The 13,601-nt window shown below is 41.8% G+C and overlaps 1 protein-coding gene across 2 annotated transcripts in view; it reads right to left on the reverse strand.

The window, feature by feature from the left end:
* Positions 1-5,517: 5,517 nt before the first annotated feature.
* LOC117460348 (gamma-aminobutyric acid receptor subunit beta-3-like) overlaps positions 5,518-13,601 on the reverse strand; it is a 38,797-nt gene continuing 30,713 nt past the window's right edge. Inside the window, exons 8-10 of one of the 2 annotated variants that reach the window (XM_034101715.2) lie at positions 10,856-11,103; positions 10,206-10,274; positions 5,518-9,189 (exon numbers count right to left, since the gene is read on the reverse strand). In XM_034101715.2, coding sequence (XP_033957606.1) covers positions 8,818-9,189; positions 10,206-10,274; positions 10,856-11,103 — 689 coding nt within the window. In that variant the 3' untranslated portion in view covers positions 5,518-8,817. The remainder of the gene's footprint in view (positions 9,190-10,205; positions 10,275-10,855; positions 11,104-13,601) is intronic. The other variant, XM_034101723.2, reaches the window with a different exon arrangement.

Genomic DNA, 13,601 nt, shown 5'->3' on the forward strand with positions numbered 1-13,601 from the left:
AGAGAGAGAGAGAGAGAGAGAGAGAGAGAGAGAGAGAGACTCACTCCCACTAAGAGCGTTGGGCTGTCTGATACGGTCAGTCAGAATTCACATGTCGAGTGAGTGAGTGAGTGAGAGAGAGAGAGAGAGAGAGAGAGAGAGAGAGAGAGAGAGAGAGAGAGAGAGAGAGAGAATTAAGTGATTGACACCTTGTTGTGTCTCTTATTGGTTTCGTAGCACACGTCATGGCGGGACAAATTACACCCTCGTCATTCTTCTTAATGGTAAACTAAGATTTGTCTCCTTCGCTTTGGGCCGAGTCGACCGATATGTTTCAGACGGTATCCGGGGTATTGCCTCCTGTCAATAACAATTAGCCAAGTTACACATTGCATTTCCACCGGATGATGTCGTCAGTTAAATCAAATAGCCTGACACCACTGTGTTCTCCAAAGACACGAAGACAGCTACTGATGACATTTCCTTTGACGTCACACGTCTCTCCAAAGCCTCCAGTGGACCGGGTGAAACCGTGGTCACTATTCCCTTTCATCGATCTCCAAAGAGCCGGCTTGTCTTCGTGGTTATTGCAGTGAGCAGATGTGACTTCAGATATGAGGGCGGTGTTTCTGGGTCATAGGACTTGTTATTCCCTGTGGTGTTGAACACTTGGGGAATAGCCCCTTTAAATGTTTAATGACTCAGGGATGTTCAAGAAAAGTGTATTGTCTAGAGACTCGGGAGGTTTCACTGTGGGAAGGATGAGCCATCAAAATATCGTCTGGTACAGTACGCCCAGCTGATGCCAGGAAGTGTGTGTGTCACACCGCTTCTAATGAGAGAGGGAATAATGAGTGTTGATGACGGAGAGCGAGACAGAGGGTGAGAACTGTACAGGGAAGTAGGCTAATACTCTGCTGTTGTGTATCACTGGGTTCATGAAACACAGAGGCATCATCAAAAAGCACGTCGAAGAGTCAATGTATTCCCCCTAGTCTCCGAGACGGTCTTTTGATGCTGAAACACACTTTCTTTCTCTCTCCATCCTCCCATTCTCCCTCCTACTCTCTCCCACGCTCCCTCCATCGCTCGCCATGCTGCTGATGAATTAAAAGAAAGTATGTCAGTTGGCAGGCAGCGAGGGGAGAAAAAGAAAGAAACGAGACATCAGAAAGAATTCATTCAGTGAGTTTCTCCACAAGAAACACGGGCTGAATCCTCACCGCCTCGTACGTTTTCGGGGCTTTTTTTTGGGGTCAACAATCAGGGGTTGGGAATCCACCTCTTACTCAGCAGAACAACACCACAACAAAAAGGGGACACATGTTAGTAATCTGCTTCATATTCCCATGATAACAACTTGGCCCCGGTGTCCATGGGGTGCCTTTTTAAAAAGCAGCACTAAACACATCCACTGTAGGAAGCTGTTAAAGCTGCTGTTGCTAAGCGACCGTGGAGGGCTTGGTTTGAGTAGCAGCACCGTGCTAAAAGTTGAAATGTGTTTTATCTCGCAGCTATTGATGATCTGAGTGTGAAAGACGGAGAGAAGAAGTGTTGTGAAGTAGGTTAAGGTTCCCAGCATGAGTGCAGACAGATTATGAAACAGATTCTTTCCCCAAAACATTCAAAGTTGTACCAAAACTTTAGCAAAGGTTTATTTTAAAGAGAGCTGAAGCAGGTCACAAGTACAGGACAATGATAGATGCTCAAACATGATTAAGTAGTAGCAGAAATCTGGCTTGCTAACGTTAGCTTACATTAGACAACATAAGCCTCTGAACCAAGACTCAAGACAACTACAAGATAAAGATAGTTGACAAAACATTATTTAGTAGTAGCAGAAATCTGGCTTGCTAACGTTAGCTTACATTAGACAACATAAGCCTCTGAACCAAAGACTCAAGACAGCTACAAGATAAAGATAGTTGACAAAACATTATTTAGCAGAAATCCGGCTTTAGCAAAGTGGTGCAAACTTTAGCTTACCGTACTTTTCGGACTATAAACCGCGACTTTTCCCCCCATTTTGTTTGTACAGCTAACGGCCACTAGGGAACCTCCTAAATCTATGGATTTTACAGGTAAAATTAACCACCTTTAACTCTACGGGCTCTAGGACCGGTCCGCACAGCGGGAAAAGCTGGAGGCCGGAAAAGAGTGAGACAGGTCGTGCGCCAAAGTAAAAGTGGAACCGAGAGACAGAACGAGAGCAAGACAGACGGACAATTTAGCTGCTGCGGCTTATATGCAGGTGCGCTTTATAGTCCGAAAAGTACGGTACATCCCACACCATAAACTTGTATCAAAGTTTCCATTTCTACGACTCTTAAAAGCCATTTCCCATGACTCCTTGGCTATCAACTTAATCTTTGTGATGGTTCACACTTTTGGACCAATTACAAAAAGTACGAGCAGACTATCACCAGAAAGGGAGTGTCCCCCTGACTTTTTAGTTAACGCTATTATGTCAACATCTCAATTGATATCATTCTTTGGTGACGGTGCTTAATTATAAATGAATGTTAGCATGCTAAGGTGAAGAACTAAGATGGTGAACAACATAACCAACATGTTAGCATTTAGCTCTAAGCAACACATGTTTAGCATGCTGACGGCTCTTGGCCTATACCCTCTGTTAATAGTACATTGCTTGTGGGAAGAATATTTCATAAAATAAGCATATCTTTGGTCCTGCATGTTCTTTTTGTTCATTTTTCTTTGTTGTATTATATAATATTAGCTTGTGTTGCGACCCCATGCCCCCATTGGAGCGATTCAGCTTCTAATCACAAGAAACAAAGAAATAACTATAATTAAATATTCATATTCTTTTCGCTGCACTTTTATGAAAGCAATAAGTCATTGAGAGCTTCAGAGCAGCAAATGCCTAACAACGCCTCGTACTCCCCCCCCCGCCACCCATTAAAACCTTTTGATGCTTATTGCCTGAAAATGAAGAACCATGATCCGTGTATATTTTTGACAGTATTCCTCACCCTTAATATCTGCGCACCATCATAACTCTTTGAGCAATTATTCAGATCCGGATCCTTTGCACTGCCAGAAAATGATGTCAAGCCCAGAGGCTATGCCCTTTTATCCGTCTAGTTATCCATTGCGATATTTTTAACTAATGTGTGAACAGCTTGTTCCTTTTTTAAAGCTTCAGGATCCAGACCGAGTCGATGAGATCAAAATGAGTGATGCTGCTTGTAAAACATAATGTTGTGTCTTGTGTCGATAACCTTTAGTTGACTTTTGCTTCACGGCCCTCTCGAGTGGCTTTTATTAGTCACTTGGCATCTTGTTTACCCGAGGTCGTCTATCAATATCTCTGTCATCGAGCTCCTGAGAAACGGACAGGACTGTAAGCTTTGATATGAACAGAAATGTGTGGACGTTCTCAAATCAGGTCTGATGGAGGTTTTTCCAACCGAACCTGACAAAGTTGAAGAGTAGGAGTGTGCTGTACTTTTTGTGCGGAGATGATCTGGGGACCTGGTGTGCTAGAAACAGTTTGACAGCAGAAGAAGTCAAATCTTCACTTTGGTTTCTTTGAATTTGATGTAGCAGAGGCAAGGACCGCACGTAGGTTGCTCGATCAACACACATACTGACAGAACATGTTATTTTAAAGCCCGTCCAACATAGCTGTGCCTACAAAGCCATCATTCTGGCTTGATTATCCAATAAGTGGCCTTGTGTTCCCCTTTAGCCCTTATGATTGGCTCGGCCTCATTATAGCACATTATAACAGTGGCATGCTTTATACGTGTGCCTTGTTATCAACAGCACCCCCCTCAAACTGCTGAACGATGATATTCTTTAATGATAAACGGCACAGTGTACCTCGGGGTAAGAACCCGCTTTACATTATAAAGGAAAGAGATTACAAATATTTCACGCGTACTGGGGGACTCGTATATTGTGGAGAAGCATGGGGGGACTGGGAAGCAAAGCTCAGCATTTTCTTAAAGTCATTGTGCATATTAAATAGTGTTATATGGCCGATGATACGTCCTCTACCTGAGACAATTATTTCTCAGAAGCTGACTAAATGTGAAGCGGCTTTCTAGCTCCTCAGAAGAGAATGCGTATATTCAATTACTTTATTCCCACCCACATCATCAAGTACTTTTTTCACCTTACTTTTGGATATATAGCAACTTTTGGGTTCCTTATGCTCAAAAAACCCTGTCCTATATTTCCAAGTGTGGAGGAAATGAAGTACATTCACTGGATGCTTGATTGTGATCTTAGAGACCGAGAGTTCATAATGCAAGAGTTCTGTTGAAGATGTGAAGGTTTGGAGTTTCTTCATGTGTTGGAAAGTTTGCCATAATATTCCTTTTGTAAGAGTTTTTTTGCATTGTCTTTGTTGACAGTGCTTGTACAGTCAGTGGAGTTACATAAGGATACAGTCGGAGCTTCAAAGGCTGCAGAATCTCTTCACATCACCTTTTAATTAAGACGCATGTTTGCCGCACTACAGTGACTGCTTACTTTTAAGATTTAACACTTTACAGAGCTACTTGTTAGCACTGATAAACTCACTTCCTGTTCGTGCTGACATTTATCGTTGGATTCCTCTCCTCTGTCCTGGGCTCCTTGATTTGTAATTTGTCAAGAAACCCACAGCTCAGTTAATTACATGCAATGTATTATTTACAGTAAGTTAACCCAGTATATGTGTATGCATCTGCAGGGTTGGGTAGATTAGCATTATTTGCTTTGCTAAGCATCTTGCAAGAATTAAAGTGCCCAATCTTTAAAGTGATAACAGACTACCGTATTTTTCGGACTATAAACCGCGACTTTTTCCCCCATTTTGTTTGTACAGCTAACGGCCACTAGGGAACCTCCTATATCTATGGATTTTACAGGTGAAATTAACCACCTTTAACTCTATGGGCTCTATGACCGGTCCGCGCCCGCCACCTCTAAGCGGCGGGCTCCAGCGGGAAAAGCTGGAGGCCGGAAAAGAGTGAGACAGGTCGCGCGCCAAAGTAAAAGTGGAACCGAGAGACAGAACGAGAGCAAGACAGACGGACAATTTAGCTGCTGCGGCTTATATGCAGGTGCGCTTTATAGTCCGAGAAGTACGGTACTACCACAAATGACATACAACACCTTATTTTATTTCTCACGCTCTGTGTAGATGTTGTGTTGATGGTATCAAAAATAGTTCTGTGTGGGTCCCTTTGGGTAGCTCTGACCTCCTTCTAATGGCCTCATTATATTCATTAGCTTTAAAGCAGGAAACCGTCTTCGTAGGTTCACATTACACTCTGCTAACTTCTCTAAAGAGGCTATAAACGAGGAGAAGAGATGTGAAAATTCATTCAGTCATTTTCTCCAGGATAGTTCTGCTCTGGAGACTGACATAATCTGATTGGTTGAATGTAAGATGCTTATACTTGAGCTGAACTTGATATTAACTTTTCATATCACCACCTAGTCTCTAAGCAAATTAAACACCTCGTGGCACTTGAGTGGGGTGCATAACACGATGCTGAATAATAACCTCCGACTCCAAAGTGTCTTTCTTTTCCAATCTTTATTTATCCGGGGAACTAATGTACTCTTTTTCACCAACACTGAACTCTGGCACACATTGAGAAAGTTCACTTCATACACAAAAGATGTCCAACTGGGAGTCGAGTGAAACGTCTTCTGTGTGGTCGCACTGAAACAGAAAGGGTTCAAGTGCCTTGCTCAAGGGCACCTGAAGAGTTGGGAAATTCTCCAAATATATTGGGATATGTACAGGCATATCAAAATGCTATTCAAAATGGCTGTTCATTGTGTCTTGCTCTACGTGTACAGATTATTTACAGTGTCATGCATGCTCGCAATACCAAATACACAGGAACAATGTATATAATTTATTTGATGGTTTAACATGATAATCTATTGAAAAAGGAAGAGAAACACACAGAGATATACAGTAGAAATCTAAGCCTAAATACATTGTGTGGCAGCACAGAACATTTCACATTCCAATATGGGACCAAGGCCATACAACACCTGAAGTCTTTGATGACTCTTTTTTTTGTTGCTTTTTTTAACTTTTCATCGTAGGCTCATGGCATCATATTTCTAAAATGAGCAGTTGGCAGCTCTCATGAGTGAGTTTTTTTTTTCAAAGTCACGAATTGTCGTTGCATGCATGATAAACAAGTCTCCTCCTCTCTTTCACCTGCACGCTGTTGCTCGGTAATTAAAATAACGACTCGTACAGCTGCAGACTAAAGTAATTGATTAAATCAAAGTGAAGCAGTAAAAGCCAGGAAGTAAAACAGTTATTTTCTAGCTTCAGTGTTTCAGAAATCTGTATTATTATATCTTATTTACACGGCACTGAAGCTGAACTGTTGTGAAATTCAATTCGGACGTTCTTCCTCGCTTGGCTTTTTGGACAAACAGCTTCCAATGCCGTAACAAGCGTGAATGCATGAGATCAAGAAACATTGCTTTGTGCTTTAGTCAAACATCCTCTTTGCTGTGTGTTCAGACGGAACGAAACCATTCTGAGACGAGAGGGAAGTAACAGAAAGATCGTCCATTTCTAGCTAACTGACCGCGAACGATACATTGGCGGTTTTGGGGCGAATAAACACAAGTTTGTACGCAAGGTGAACACTCGCTTACAATGTCTTCTGAACACACCTTTCGCAAGATGTTTTGGCTTATAATATATAGGATGTTTTTATTTAATAATGGAGCTTTCTTCTTTCGTGGACCCAGGTCCTTTGTGCACCGCGCCCCGTCTACACAGTAGAAAACAGGGCAGGAACCAGCGATAAACTCGGGGTCACTCGAATGGGAATCAACTAAAGCCCTAAGTAATCAGAGTTCAATCCCGGTTCCAGAAAGAAAATTGCATTCGTGCAGCAACAATCCAAGTACAATACATTCAGTTCTACGTCATATATCAATCCGTCTGTACACATACAACTTTACAATTTGTTTGATAACTTGACCCCATCGCTGAACTTATCAAGTAGGAATGTTTTCACGTGTCCTCGTATGTCATGTATCTATGACAAATGTACATAATCGTCCATGGGTTGTGGGTGATTGCTCCGCGACCTTAGGTGGAGTGGCACACAGTTTATCAAAAGGAGTGGGACAGGAGAGCTATTTTTATCCACAAAACTATTACACGTTGACATTTGTCCACAGTCGAGCAAGCAGCACAGAAAATATATGGTCTACCCACGCCCTTCCTATCTCAAGCTCTCCGTATCCATTCCCCATCTCTCTCTCATACACACATGCACATGCACACACTCTTAAAATCCCACCCCTCTGTTTCTACGACACTCGTAAGAATGGGCGTGTTACATTCTGATGGAGAAATGATGACCATGGCTCATTATCCTCTCCCTGAAGAATGGACCTGATACATTCAGCGCTAGTATGTGCTTATTAGTCGACAAGAAGTCTGCAAATCAATGAAATCCAAGTGGGTGTGCTGCTGTATAACGGAGCGTACAGTAACTCTGAAATGCAGGGTGAACATACGCAGTTTCTAAAGCAGACTTCAACAATGTCGGGTGTTTGAGAAGATATTCAGAATGCCCCACAAAAACTAAGTGATGCTTGAAACTGACCTGTTGGTGAATTGTTTTTTTTGTCTTTTTTCTTCCCATTAAATGCTCTGACGGTTAAAAGCCAGAACGACAATCACAAAATGCTCATCATTTTCAATTCAGGGTTGTACACACAGTATATATACACTTATGTATATACACAATTATGTACTTATTTACAAAAAAAAATGGTTTGATTCCTCCACTCGTTCACCACAACATCGTCGAGCAAAAATAAAAATAAAACACGGGATAGGAAAATCAATCGAATACCTGAAGACACAGAGTAAAAAAATATCATAATATTTCATGGGTTGAGGAACCGTGTCGCCCAAAAGGCCCTTGGCAGTTGTTGTAAATTAATAAGATGTTTTTCTTTCAGAGGAAGTATTTAAATTTGAGTGCAATTCTGTCATGCTGTCACTTGAAGCGCTGTCACTTGAAGCGCGGTTGCTCGAAGGTAAAAGTGAAAAATGGCAGTTTTATTCTTATTTGTGCTTTTGTTTCTTTATCAAATGACCAAAAAAGGATATTTCAGTGACAAGATGTCAAATAGCAAAAGATTCAGAACCTGAGTCTCAGTCATCCTGAACGGAGGAGAAAGTCCTCCACTTTAAATAATTGTGTTTGGGTAAAGTCTACCAGGTCATTGCATGACATTAGCAAGTATATAATCAACGCTATAAACAAATACAAGTTGTGACATATCCAAGGCAACAGTCATTGTTTCCCACTATGGTTGATCATTACATGCATTAATAGTGCATAGGGTACCAGTCAAACATACATTCGTTTGTTTAATGGACTTTTAGGAATTGCCTGCATTTATCTGACCACCTGTCAAAAAGTATTCTTAATTATATTGAATTAGAAAAAATCATTTTGTTAACTGCTATTGGGTTTTTGCAAATACTGAAATATATGTATTCAATTGCTGGCTTTGTATCTCTCTATTTACACGTTACTGAGAGCGCACATGTTGGGAAATGACTGTCACAAGTCCCAATTACAGTACATACTTTAGAAAGTAAAAAGACGATGGTACTAAGGATTCAAAGACTGCAAATATAAAAACAATTTTGACAAGAACTTGGTCCAAAACGTTGACTTTCTCAGTCAGTTTTTCTTTTTGTCCTGTGTTGCAGTCTTTACCTCGACAGATGCCATCATGTATAAAAGCAACAGAAGAAAAGGGAGATTAAGATGAAAATAAACAACACACATATCAAACAAAACAGTCCAATCAGACATAGTAGAGCCAGTAGATGAGGTTGAACAGTGAGAACACGGAGGGGAAGATGATCCGTGACCAGCGATCGATGGCGTTCACATCCGTCAGGTCGGGGATTTTGATTTTGAGCTGCGAGGACCGCCTGCGCAGACGACTGCGTTTGATCTGCGCGGCGCGGTCCAGGGAGTGTCGGCTGGCGGAGCGCGGCCCGATGCCTCCGCTCTGCTTTCGGTACTGGATGTGCGACGAGGCTTGGCTGTCCAACTGCACCATAGACTGAGAGTTTCTAATGTCCGCCAGGCTGGTGGTGATCTCGCCTCCCACCACCTCGTTATGGATCTCCAGGGTGGTGAGCAGGATGTTCCCGTGGCCGTGAGCTTCCGCCTGAATGGATAAAGAAATGAGAAAAACTAATTAACAACATCATGAGCAAATAAATGGAACAGCTGGAGAGGACTCCACCTGAAGTGATAAGGCACTGTTCCCCCAGTGTGTTCAAGACCATGAAATGTGTATGTCATCATGGAAGGATTACTGATTGGGCCGACCGGGCACAGACCCGGGAGTTTAGTCTCTAACAGCAGACACAGAGAGACACAAAGAGACACAGAGACTCAAGCCATCTACAAGGAGACGCAAAACATCTACAAACACACACAAAAGGACTACGATACAAAAAGGAGCAAAATATCTGCAATACAACGAGATGCAAAACTAGCCCGGGGCCCATTGCATCAAAATCCTTCCATGGCTCTGTTTTGGACCATCAGGACATTTCTTTCCTCCAGTATCCTCAGTGCATGCTTTGCCCTCGCTCCTGACTGGACAGGTGTGATCAACCTGAGGACATTTCCCACCGTAGCACGTGAGGAATAGTTTTCCCCGACTGAAGCAAGTCCACACCATCACTTTCAACAATTTAATCAAACACATCAGACTCCATGCCTACGATGTGTGCACCACGAAACAAGTCAACATCAATGGACAACGGCAATCATTCATGCATATGTGGCCGTAACTGTAAAAGTCCCACATGTCACTTTGGAAACCACATCCTGACATGCGCGATGTGTCGCTCTAATGTGGAGAAGCTGTGTGAGAAAGGTGGCTTTAATGATGTATGAAAGCATGCGTTCAGGATGACCTCTGAAAGGAGAAACGGGTTCATATCTGAAACACCAAACATTTGACAGAGCATTCAAGCGTCGTTTCAATGTGCTAAAAACGGCGATGAAGAAGTCGAAATGGACACTCCGGAGATTATGGCAATGTCATGAAGATGTCTGTTGTCGCTTGACTCATTCCATGGATGGCGGGAATATAAATAAAAACATCCATGTCGGTTGATGGCAATGACAGAGTTGACTCGATTTTGAGTCTCACTGAGCGAAGCAACTCACCGAGCGTGAGTGGCGAAGACCTTTAATCTGATTGGACCGCTTTAGGGACGCGGTCCTACTACCTGCCTCCTGAGGAGAGGAGAATATTCAGCCACATGTGGGGAACAAATACGTGAAGATAGCTTTTCAACCCAGCATATTTCGATTCGTCGCAGATGCCTCTCATAATATCATACAGTGGCATTTTGCAGAAGATCTTGGGCTACCGAGATCTGACAAAACAGTTCATTCGGAAATATTTGCAGAGTCAAGGCTGTTGGGAGGAAGAAAAACGTGTTTCTGTGGGAATAACTAAATATTTAAACCACCCGTATATTGAATTAGTTATACTACAATGTGATCTTTTGTACATGAAATTTATAACCTGAAATACTACCAAAGTCTTCAAAGATGGCAGGTGCATGGGTTAAAAGGCATGTAGAGTAAAAGATCATAGTGACACTGTATGCTCCTTGCTTGCTGGTTGGGTTCCTCTGGCTCTGTTTTCTTTATTATTGCTAATGGTTCAATACGAAGTGCAGTAGTAGAGCATAAGGGAAATCAGAGTCTGGCTCCACGATGGAGAGGGAAATACTTGGAGAAAGAAGCATTCAATTTAATCTTAAATCCATGTATCCTTGTCTATCGTCCAATCGGATATCCAAACTCACCCTCGCAGCGTCGTACTTAGCCGCCTTCTCGTTGTTAGCCTTCTCCGCCTTCTCCGCTAGCTTTTTCTGCATCTGGGGACCCCTCCCGAAAAATATGTAGTTGACGAAAGCGTACTCCAGCAGGGCGAGGAAGACCATGACGAAGCAGCCCATCAGGTACATGTCGATGGCCTTGACGTACGGGATCTTGGGCAGAGTTTCTCTCAAGTGGGTGTTGATCGTGGTCATGGTCAGCACCGTGGTGATCCCTGAGGAAAGGAACAGCAACGATATAAGAGTCAAGCATCATTTTAGGTATTAGAAAACGCCAGAGGTGGGAAGTACAAATACTTCGTTACTGTACTTAAGTACATTTTTCTGGTATCAGTACTTTACGCCACTACTTATTTTTCTGACGACTTTTTACTTTGACTTCTTACATTTTGACACAAATACCTGTACTTTCTACTTCTTACATTTTGAACTCAAATACCTGTACTTTCTACTTCTTACATTTTGAACTCAAATACCTGTACTTTCTACTTCTCACATGTTGAACACAAATACCTGTACTTTCTACTTCTTACATGTTGAACTCAAATACCTGTACTTTCTACTTCTTACATTTTGAACCCAAATACCTGTACTTTCTACTTCATACATGTTGAACCCAAATACCTGTACTTTCTACTTCTCACATGTTGAACCCAAATACCTGTACTTTCTACTTCTTACATGTTGAACCCAAATACCTGTACTTTCTACTTCTTACATGTTGAACCCAAATACCTGTACTTTCTACTTCTTACATGTTGAACTCAAATACCTGTACTTTCTACTTCTTACATGTTGAACCCAAATACCTGTACTTTCTACTTCTCACATGTTGAACTCAAATACCTGTACTTTCTACTTCTTACATGTTGAACTCAAATACCTGTACTTTCTACTTCTTACATGTTGAACCCAAATACCTGTACTTTCTACTTCTCACATGTTGAACTCAAATACCTGTACTTTCTACTTCTCTCATGTTGAACTCAAATACCTGTACTTTCTACTTCTTACATGTTGAACTCAAATACCTGTACTTTCTACTTCTCACATGTTGAACTCAAATACCTGTACTTTCTACTTCTTACATGTTGAACTCAAATACCTGTACTTTCTACTTCTCTCATTTTCCAAACAGCTGGTTCCTTTAGTCTGAATGTGTGTGGGTGCGTGGTCATTATTCTTTAGAGTCACTGCGTGCCTATTGATTGGAACACGATCCGTGTATCCATCACTTCCTGGTCTTCTCTAAAGAAGAGGGACCAATGGAAACGTTGTCATGTAGCCGTTGTTCAGCATGGAAACATTCATTAGCTAACAATGACATTATTGTTCTATTGATATAAAGGGAGGTCAGGTACTCTTTAAAACAGCTGCTAGCTATGGGTACTTTTTACTGAAGTACACTTCAAAGTTCTTCACTTTCACTTGAGTAAAGAAGTTTAGTCAGTACTTCTACTTTTACCAGAGTATTTTTAAACATGAGTATCGGTACTTCTACTTGAGTAAAGGATGTGTACTTCTACTTGAGTAAAGGATGTGTACTTCTACTTGAGTAAAGGATGTGTACTTCTACTTGAGTAAAGGATGTGTGTACTTTTTTCTAGGGAAATAATTGTCCTAGACTCCTAGATATTACGTGCATGACCAACCCTGACGTCTGTTATCTCCTTTAACACTAGAACCGCCAACGGGTACATTTTACCCGCAGCTGCTTTTTGATTGTATGTAACTTTTTTTCAATAACATATTAAACTCTTCCAGTCCGTGACTTTTCCTGAAAGGGTGTTATGTAGCACCCTCTGTTGTTAACAATTGTCAATATGAAGTCAGATTGAATTTTTTTTGTCTACTGCGGTTCCTTATAGATTGATAGATGGATAGAGAGAGAGATAGACAGATAGATAGTTATAGATATGCATGTGTGCAGGTTACGTGCCAGTTGAATAAAGATGGACACTCCGAATGAGAGAAGTAGTCCGCGTCATCTGTTTATGTAGACAATTATATGTCCATAGAACAGAACATTACAGATGGATCGATAGATAGTTATAGATAGATAGAGAGAGAGATAGAGAGATTTGTACCTAAACAAAACACAAGTCTAACACCAAGCGTTTAAATCAGCACTGGTAGCGATATTTTATACTTCATGCCATCTGCACAAACTATATCATATGTGCGATCAAAACTGTGCGATCAAAACTCACTGTTCTACATGATAAATATAAGAACATTGTACCTTGAAAATAAATAGCGGGTACATTTTACCCGTTGGCGGTTTTAGGTATACAGCGACCTCTGGCGGTTCTAGTGTTAAGGAGAGAGGCTGCTTCCGCCATAATGTTGTTGTTCCCATTCTATGACCGGGCAACCCCAGGTCACAGATGGTTATTGTTGTGGGTGCACTGGGACGCTTCCTTCTCGGTGTTTGTGGACTCCAAGGTGTGAAATCTTCGAGGCCATAAGTGTCAGACGCAAGTAACTCCGCGTTCCCAACTGTTTAGGCTATCTTCTCAAACACGTTGATTACTCTCTGAAACCAGTTGAATGGGCGAACGAGAGAGGCGCTCCAGAATTGACGTGGCAACTCTCCCGTGCGGTCAGAACCTCTGGCTCTTGGACTTGTGATGTGAATCCTCCGGCCGAAGCTCCTAAATAAACCATCAGAGTTTGACATCAAAGCTCCTGCTCTTCCCGTGTCTCCTTCCTG

This window comes from Pseudochaenichthys georgianus, chromosome 2 (assembly GCF_902827115.2).
Source record: "Pseudochaenichthys georgianus chromosome 2, fPseGeo1.2, whole genome shotgun sequence".
In the NCBI taxonomy this organism is placed as follows: Eukaryota; Metazoa; Chordata; class Actinopteri; order Perciformes; family Channichthyidae; genus Pseudochaenichthys; species Pseudochaenichthys georgianus.